This window comes from Histoplasma capsulatum, genomic scaffold (genome assembly GCF_000149585.1).
Source record: "Histoplasma capsulatum NAm1 scaffold_4 genomic scaffold, whole genome shotgun sequence".
Taxonomy (NCBI): domain Eukaryota; kingdom Fungi; phylum Ascomycota; class Eurotiomycetes; order Onygenales; family Ajellomycetaceae; genus Histoplasma; species Histoplasma mississippiense.
The window spans coordinates 2,631,808-2,640,955 of record NW_001813979.1 but is presented as its reverse complement, the minus strand read 5'-3'; the positions used below and the strand labels follow the sequence as shown (position 1 = coordinate 2,640,955).

Sequence of the window (9,148 nt, the reverse complement as noted above, 5' to 3'; positions counted from 1 at the left end):
GTTCCATACCCCGGGCGGGCAGACTAGCCGGCTGGGGGTGGGTGCCTTTCCGCAAAGTGCCGACGTCGAAGAAGGAGTTGAAAGATCGGACTGTATGTCCATATCATTCGTTTTTCCACTGCTTTTAATAACGATCCTTCCCTCCCCCCCCCTCCTCTCCCCAATTCTGTCAACCATTGATGCAACATATATACAGAAAAACAAGTCCTCCTCTCCTCTTTCGTCTTTTGGAAAAAAAAAAAAAAACTTATAAAAACTTATAAAAACTTATAATAATAATTAACTTCCCCTTCTCAGATCCACATTCGCCTTGCAGGCGTCGACGCCCCTGAACTCCCCCATTTCGGCCGGCCCGCCCAACCCTTCTCCCACGCCGCCCACACCTGGCTAACAAACTACCTGCTCAGCAGGCGCGTGCGTGCCTACGTCTACCGACAGGACCAGTACGGCCGCGTTGTGGCCACCGTGTACGTGCGCCGTTGGCCCTTCCCCTTCATCCGGCGCGATGTGGGTTTGCAAATGTTGCGGGCGGGGCTGGCAACGGTGTATGAGGCGAAGAGTGGGGTGGAGTTCGGTGGGGAGGTGATGGAAGGGAGGTATAGGCGTGCGGAGGAGAGGGCGAGGAGGCTGGGGAGGGGGTTGTGGAAGGGAAAGGGTACGGTGGGGTGGGAGAGTCCGCGGGAGTATAAGACAAGGATGGCGATGTTGGATGGGGAGAGGGCTGCTGCTACTGCGGTTGGTGGTGGGGAGGGTGAGAAGAAGTAGACGGGTAAGGATGGGGGTTGGGGGGTAATGACGATTCTCCCCATTTGCTTTTCGGCTTCGGGTGGTTACGAGTGTTTGTATTTGGTTCTGCGAAACGAACAATTTTCCCTTGGCTCTACGTTGTAGAATGTGTTATGCATATATGCCGACTATGGTTTTTGTTTCTTTCCCTGCGTGAGCGGCTTGGAGTTTTGGGGTTTAGTTCGTCGTCCATTTTGTTATTCTTTTCTTTTTCTCGGCGTTGGTGATTTATTAAACCCTGATTATATTTTATATTACAATCTCCTTTTTATACGAGATTATGAAATATCACCGCTCGTTGGGGAAACGATTTCCGGGGGTCTTGGAATGGTAGCTCTTTTCTATGTATTCATCTTAACAAGTAGGCCGTTATAGAGAATGCACATGTACTGTACACGAGCAGCTATGAAAATGTCGATGTAAGGATAATTAATACTCTGGACATATGAAAGCCTGGAGAGAGTCCTAAAAGAGAAACGGGTGGTTGGATGGGAACTGAGGCCCGGCGCGAACACATGCGAAAACAAAATCTATCCAGCCAACAACGAAGGGGGACGCATAAAAATACATTCAAGAATAGAAACAACATGAAAACCAGTAGATATATATATGTATATACATATTCCTTACGAAAATCTCCGCTCAATTTCCGCAAACAACTTCGGACTAATCTCATCACTACTCTCCCCCTCGACACGCCACAAGCATCCACGCCTCTCATAATGCTCTAGCAACGACCGACTCGTCTCCTCAAACTTCCTCAACCGCTGCTTCCACGTCTCAATCGAATCATCCGCCCTCTGCACCAGCGGCTCACCTGTCACGTCGTCCTTTCCTGGTTCCTTGGGCGCATTGAATTGGGTATTGTAAACCCTACCGGACGGCGCGTGGACCCAGCGCGAGGCTATGCGGGAGATTATAATGGCTGGGGGTGTGAGGAGGTGGACAACTAGGTTTATGGGGATTAAGCTGTCGAGGGATGTGGCTTGGGTTGCTGTGCGAGGGAAGCCGTCGAGGATGAAGGAGGCGTTGGGGTTTAGGATTGGGGTGGCATTGGTGGCAGTAGGAGGGTCGGTGAGCCATCCCTTCGAAGAGAGTTCGGAGGATATGAGATCGAGGATGAGGTTATCAGGGACAAGATCTCCGGCGAGAATGGTGGATTCCGCTTTGAGGCCTGGTGTTGTCGGTCAGATTGAAAGCCAAGACAACAGGAGAAAAGTGAGGAGCTTCCCCTCCCTCCCCAAAAGAAAACGACGAACCTAGTGGTGTCTTGCTGCGGACATTCTCTCGAAGAAGGTCCCCTGAACTGATGGATGCGAGTTGGGGATACCTCTTGATCAACCGTTCAGTCTGGGTCCCTTTTCCAACTCCGGGGGCCCCAACAAGGATAATGCGAGCTGCCTTTTTCAGCTGCCTTACTGTGCGAGCCATAATTCCTCCGGAGGGAGATAAAGTTCAATTTTATCCGGGGTCAAGAAACAGGGGCGACAGCAGGGGAATTCCGAAGTTCGAAGGAGGTCAGATAGCGTAGGCAGGGAGGGGGATAATCTAAATCATCCTGCGGAATAATAATAACAGTACCAATAGCAATAGAAAGTAGGAATATACATTGGCGAGAGTGCAGCGTTTGTGCCTAGGACTAGATGAACGTATCAATGCTAGGTATCCAGAGGGGAAAAAGCAATGCCGCTGCGGAGCCTGGGCGTTGAATCCTCACTCTTGCTCCGGTGATTTCGGTGTTCATAGCCCGAATTGAGTTAGTCAGCAGTCACAGCCAACCGGAAGCCTTCGTTACTGTAAGGTTGAGCCTGCCGAGGTTGGCCTGTTGCGGCGGGACCTTGGGGGTTACTGGGCGCAACAAGGAACAAATACAAAGCGCAGGCTGCACACGGGTGCTAGCAATTGTGCAAAAAGGATGAGCAAGGAAGCAATCGTCAATATCAGCCGAATCATATTGAGGACACGGGTATCAGTCCTCGGTTTGGAAAAGAACAAATGATTGCGCACAAACCTTGGGACAACCTTGGTACTCCATCCAACGTTCGAAGATGGCCCTATTGTGGATTACAGCAATCAATGAATAGAGTAATGTAGCGGGCCCTCTCCTCATATATGTGATAACTTATAGCAAACCGTAGGCCTTTGGAAACTAGTATTTATTCGCCAATATGAGATGACCAGTTTCGTTATCACGTGATTAGAGGGCCTCCATTTGGATCGCGTGGCCTGAATAAACACGTCCCAAGGTTACCGAAGCAGACGCGGTCGAAAACATTCGAAATGGCGATTTCTTTCCGCAACTCCAGATTGTCTGGCCGCCAGAATCCACACCTACAACTACAGACCACTACAGCCATATCCCGTATCGTCGTCACCATGTCTCAATACGACAGATCTCGCATGGACCCTAAACGACGGCCTCCAATCGACCATAAGAAAAAACAGTTTGCAACTCCAACATACAAGGAACATGATTATTCCCACCGCCTCAACTTCTACGAAATACCCCCAACTCAGGAAATTACTCTTGAACAATTTGAACAATGGGCTATTGACAGGTTGCGAAGTACATTTGCAATATTTTTTTATATATTGTATTTTGCCAACTTCTGTTTGAAGGTGCTAACTGTTTAAACAATAGTCCTCGCAGAACTGGAAGCATGCTCATATAGAAATAAGACCCCTGCCGAAACCGCCTCCCATATCACCCCTCTTCTGAACAAATTCCTTCCTCTCTCCGCCAACACCTCTTCCAGCACAGGTGTGGACCAACGCCTCCGAAATGAACGACAAAAGGATCATTACTCTCATTTCATCCTGCGTCTCGCCTTCTCCTCAACAGAGGATCTGAGACGCCGCTTTACCCGTCTGGAGACCATGCTGTTTAAATTCCGCTTCCAACTGGATGACTCCAAAGAAAGACGCGCGTTCATCGAAAGCCTCAATTTCAACTGGGATATGGTTTCTGATGAGGAAAAACATGAACTCGGCGAAAGCTTGCTGGCATCCACCTATGGTGTCAGGCGTCTTGAGGATGAGAGCTGGTTTAAGGTAGACTGGGAGAAAGTGCCAGAGCTGGTTGAGCGGAGAGGCGTGTTTGTGAGGAAGGGTAAGGCGTATGTGCCCGTTCGAGAGCAGCTGAGTATGGTTCTAGCGGAATTTACCGCAAGGCTGGAGAAAGCCCTTGAGGTATGGGATAATATGGGACTCGTCTCGATCTTCCAAACGTGTAGTAGCCGTGCGATTTATTAACTATCTACGTAGTTTACGAGTCGAGCATTACCCCGGCTAGACGAGGATGACCGCCTGACGCCCATTCTAGAGCATCTCTCCAAAAATTTCGGCACATCTGATTCCTCCTATGCGGAGGGCGAGGGATCAGTACCGGGAGCGCCAATTACCGCGGCATCCATTGATTCCCTATCCCAACACTTCCCACTTTGCATGCGCAATCTACACATGCAGCTACGCAAAAATTCACATCTGAAGCATTTTGGCCGCTTGCAGTATACCCTCTTCCTCAAGGGCATCGGCCTGTCACTCGAGGATGCCCTGGTCTTCTGGCGGGAATCTTTCAAAATATTTACCGATGACGAGTTCAACTCCAAGTACAAATACAATGTCCGCCACGCGTACGGCGATGTGGGTGGGGATGCCAATCGTAGGGGTCGTGGATATCCTCCATACTCATGCCAGAAGATCCTCACAGACAATTCACCCGGGGCTGGCCAAACACACGGATGTCCCTACCGGCATTTCTCGGTTGAGAATCTCATTAACTTACTCCAGGCGACAGGTGTTAACGATCAAGAAGTTTTGCGAGGCGTGCGGGAGGACGTGGGGAAAACTCGCTATCACATTGCTTGTAATCGGGTGTTCGAATGGGTACATAAAGCGGAGCTCAAAAAAGTGCGGGACGAGGGGAGTTGGAGCCAGACGGATCTTGATACGATTGTCCATCCCAACACGTATTTCAAGCGTAGTTATTTGTTGAAGAATTTGGGGAAGATTGTGAAGGAGGACGTTGACATGACATCGTGAGGTACGATTGTAATTTATCATTATGACCGGCGTTGGTTCATTGGGAGTGATTGATTAATGGGGGCTGGCTATGTTTCCTTTATAATTATGAATTAAACGTGCCGCACGAGCGGATTTCTTCACTTTCTCATCCGAATTGGCGGAGCGTTATTTACTTTTCAATACACAATTCCAATCATCATCGTATTAAGTAGAATTTGTAAAGTAAACGGAAGAAAGAAACAGAAAAGACGGAACGAGCTACTAGTAAAATATAGAGCATGTTACCACTGCTGATTCCCAATTCATCGTCAAGCATCAGAATGAGCTCTCAAAGCCAGGTGCCCAGCCATGGGTAAAAAAATTATTTAACATTTAATCCTTCTCCGCACGACGCGAAAACAGCAACATCATTGAGGATGACAGAAGCTGGCGTAAGTAATGTGTTATTATATTTGCTAGTCGGCGTGGTTATTGATGAGAGGAAAGAAAAGCAAAAAAAAAAGTTCGTCGTGCGTTTTTATAACCAACGGGTTGCTAGGCAAGTTGACGCTACGGCGAACTGCACAGACCAAAAATCCTGCAACCTGGCTTCAACGACCAACACTATCACGAAGCTTGACTCTGTTTGTTAGCCCACTCAAAAACACCCCTCTCAAACCACCCCCCCCTCGTCTGCGTTCCTGTGCTTCTGGTCATCATCTGCAACGATTATGTACGGGGCCAGACTCTTCTGAACGTAAACTTAACACCACTCTCTAAGCTGCGCGCTCCACACCAAGGCTGTGTTGTTCATCGCTACCCCAGGTTAACATTCCCCTATCCAAGTATCGCCGGGTCACATTGCAACGATGGATTACGAGGCATTGAAGGATCAGTGGAGTGAAGTCGAGGACCGCGATGGGATTAGGCTCAGTTGGAATACCTTTCCAAGCACGCGCATGGTTCGTTGGCAGACCCCTCCTGCGGTTTGGTTTCCGTTGCGAATATTTTATTTAATGCATAAAATAGGAGGCGTCCCGTCTTGTGGTACCCATCGGAGCGATTTATACACCGTTGAAAGAGAAACCCGATTCTCCTCTGCTGCAAATACGAACCAGTTACTTGCAAACAGCCATGTAGAGCTGTTCTTAAATCCATTTGCGTATGCTAAACTTTTTCTACCTGGCACCCAAGGGTACTCTGTGCCACATTGCTGCAAGAGTGAAGACTGACCTGGATATGTAGCAACGTCGATATTCGTGCTCGTATCTGGATATGTCCCTTCTGTCTCCAGCGCAACCCGCTGCCTCCGCATTACAAAAGACATAACGGAAAATGCAATCCCCACCCGAACTTCACCCGCAAAGCACGACAATCGAATACCAGCTCGCACGGCCAGCTCCAGCTCCTCCCATTTTCCTCTTTGTAGTCGATACCTGCCAGGAAGAAGATAGTTTGAAGGCCGTGAAAGATTCCCTTGTCATGAGCCTTTCCCTTTTGCCGCCAAATGCATTGGTGGGGCTAATTACCTACGGCACAATGGTTAGAGCACCCCAGCCTCTTTCTCTCCTGTGGCCTCATTTTGATAGCTGCTGACTACTTGAAAATACATCTAGGCCCAAGTCCATGAGATTGGCTACACCGAATGCGCCAAGTCATATGTATTCAGAGGAAGTAAAGATTACGCTGCTAAACAGGTTCAGGAGATGCTTGGTCTTCTTGCTCCAGGGCTCCGTCCAAACGTGCCTCAGCAACCTGGCCGCCCCAACGCCCCCATGTCCTCAGCTGCAAGATTCCTACTACCAGTGCAACAGGCCGATTTCCAGATTACGAACGTTCTTGAACAATTACAGCGAGACCCGTGGCCAGTTGCTAACGATAAGCGCCCGTTGCGATGCACCGGCGTTGCGCTCAGTGTAGCCGTTGGGTTGATGGAAACGTCATTCCAAGGCGCCGGTGGCCGCATTATGCTTTTCACCAGTGGCCCTGCTACTGAGGGTCCTGGTCTTGTTGTTGGGCCTCAGCTTAAAGAACCAATGCGATCCCATCATGATATTGACCGGGATAACATTAAGTATTACAAGAAGGCCGTGAAGGTATGGCAACTGTGCGGTTTTCACTTTCTCAGGTCATTACAGACTAACGACTTCTTTTTTTCCTTTCTAGTTCTATGAAAGTATTGCAAAGCGTGTTGCTCATAATGGCCACATTGTCGACATTTTTGCTGGCTGCCTGGATCAAGTTGGGCTTCTTGAAATGAAAGGGTTGGCAAATTCAACAGGTGGCCACATGGTATTAACCGATAGTTTTACATCCTCACAATTTAAGCAGTCGTTTGTCAGAGTGTTTGATAAGGACCAAAATGAGAATCTTCTCATGGGTTTTAATGCCTCCTTGGAAGTGCTCACTACCAAGGAGCTGAAGGTTACAGGTCTTATTGGCCATGCTGTTTCGTTGAACAAGAAATCCAACTCAGTTGGAGAAACTGAGTGTGGTATTGGTAATACCTGCTCTTGGAAGATGTGCGGCATCGACCCCACTGCCAGCTTCGGCGTGTACTTCGAAATCGCCAATCAGGGCGGACCGGCTCCGATGCAACAGGGTCCTCACCGAGCTATGATACAGTTTTTGACCTATTATCAACATTCGTCCGGACAGTACCATCTCCGGGTCACTACCGTTGCGAGAACACTTAGCAGCCCTGCGGGTGACATTGCGCTGGCTCAATCTTTCGACCAGGAAGCCGCTGCTGTGCTCATGTCACGTATCGCAGTTTTCAAATCCGAGGTAGATGACGGACCCGACGTCCTGAGATGGGTTGATAGAATGCTCATCAGGCTCTGCTCTCGATTCGCGGACTACCGAAAGGATGATCCCACCTCATTCCGGTTGGAGAAGAACTTCACCCTCTATCCACAATTTATGTTCCATTTACGTCGAAGCCAGTTTTTGCAAGTTTTCAACAACTCACCCGACGAGACTGCGTTCTACAGACATGTTCTCAATCATGAGGATGTTGGCAATTCACTCGTCATGATCCAGCCTACCCTTGACTCCTATTCCCTGGAGCAGGAAGGCAGTCAACCAGTTCTGCTTGATTCTGCTTCTATTCAGCCCACGCATATTCTTCTTCTCGATACGTTCTTCCATATCCTCATTTTCCATGGTGAAACCATGGCAGCGTGGCGGAAGGCGGGCTACCAAGATCAGGAAGGCTATGAGAATTTTAAGACTATTCTCGACCAACCCAAGGAAGACGCTAGGGTAAGATTTAACTTAGTTTCTTATTCTCCCCCTTCTTTCTGTAACTCGGATTATTGTAGTTGAGAAGTCTCTAACATCGCCGTTATTTTTTTGCAGGAACTTATCCAGGACCGATTCCCGCTACCCCGTTTCATTATTTGCGATGCAGGTGGATCTCAGGCACGTTTCTTGCTCTCCAAACTGAACCCGTCGACCACCCACTCGACTGGGGGTTATGGTGGAATGGCTCAGTCTGCACAAACCATCTTTACAGATGATGTTTCGCTCCAGACATTCATGGATCATCTTATGAAGTAAGTCCACTCCCAAGAACCCTTCCTCATCCTGTAATTGTAATTCACGGTGGTTGGGCGAGGATGTTGACTGAAATATCAGGTTGGCTGTGTCGGGTACAAGTTGAGTTATTGGAGAACAAGGCTCCCAGTAGTTCGGTGGTAATCCACCAATAGAATGAGTATTCATACCTTTATAGCTCGGCCGTAATGCATATTCCTCCTTAGCGGAGCCTCTTGATTTTTTTTTTCTTTTTTTTTTTTTTTTTTTTTGCAAAGACTTTTATTTTGATTGTCTCCGTCTTGTCATGCATGATAAATGGAGTTCAAAGCGCATTCAGTGAACATTTTAACTTTTATATCACGTGATGTATGGGAGGGTTTGCCCTAAATTTCCAAAAGCGGTTCGCTTAGCTAGCCTGTCAATGAGTTTGACAAAACATTCCACCAAACTTCCGCTCATGAGCATTCTGTTTGATAACCCCAACCAGCTCGACAACCGTCCAAGGCAGACTGACTACCTTTCGCACTCGCCATGCGTAAGTATCGTCCCCTTGGCTGTCATATAATGACATGGCGACCGGCGACTGATTTTCCCCCTTTGTGAACAGCTCCCAAGCTCGACCCCACTGAGGTCAAGATCATGTAAGTTTTCTCATCTGCGTGCCAGTCTTTGGATCATAAGTCATCCAGCAACAATGCATTTGCTTTGCCATTGAATTCTAATCCTCCTAACACAATTTACAGCCACCTGAGGACCACAGGTGGGTGAGGTCGGCGCCCAATCTGCCCTTGCCCTAGATTGGTCTCTCGGTCTCTCACCC

At 48.5% G+C, this 9,148-nt stretch overlaps 4 protein-coding genes across 4 annotated transcripts; 3 read left to right on the top strand and 1 right to left on the bottom strand.

The window, feature by feature from the left end:
* Window positions 1–94: 94 nt before the first annotated feature.
* HCAG_04792 (predicted protein) lies at window positions 95–765 on the top strand (the record flags this gene model as incomplete). The annotated part of the gene is made up of 2 exons (XM_001540902.1): window positions 95–109; window positions 298–765. The coding sequence occupies 2 exons, from the start codon at window positions 95–97 to the stop codon at window positions 763–765; spliced, it is 483 nt and encodes a 160-aa protein (XP_001540952.1).
* A 362-nt stretch (window positions 766–1,127) lies between these two features.
* HCAG_04791 (conserved hypothetical protein) lies at window positions 1,128–2,217 on the bottom strand (the record flags this gene model as incomplete). Its single annotated transcript, XM_001540901.1, has 3 exons — window positions 1,128–1,239; window positions 1,417–1,960; window positions 2,046–2,217. The coding sequence occupies 3 exons, from the start codon at window positions 2,215–2,217 to the stop codon at window positions 1,128–1,130; spliced, it is 828 nt and encodes a 275-aa protein (XP_001540951.1).
* Window positions 2,218–3,066: 849 nt separating this feature from the next.
* HCAG_04790 (DNA primase large subunit) lies at window positions 3,067–4,827 on the top strand (the record flags this gene model as incomplete). Its single annotated transcript, XM_001540900.1, has 3 exons — window positions 3,067–3,352; window positions 3,428–3,975; window positions 4,051–4,827. 3 exons carry the CDS (start codon window positions 3,067–3,069, stop codon window positions 4,825–4,827), a joined length of 1,611 nt encoding a protein of 536 aa, XP_001540950.1.
* A 1,296-nt stretch (window positions 4,828–6,123) lies between these two features.
* On the top strand, window positions 6,124–8,452 carry HCAG_04789 (hypothetical protein; the record flags this gene model as incomplete). Its single annotated transcript, XM_001540899.1, has 5 exons — window positions 6,124–6,330; window positions 6,405–6,884; window positions 6,955–8,052; window positions 8,149–8,345; window positions 8,428–8,452. The coding sequence occupies 5 exons, from the start codon at window positions 6,124–6,126 to the stop codon at window positions 8,450–8,452; spliced, it is 2,007 nt and encodes a 668-aa protein (XP_001540949.1).
* Window positions 8,453–9,148: the final 696 nt, after the last annotated feature.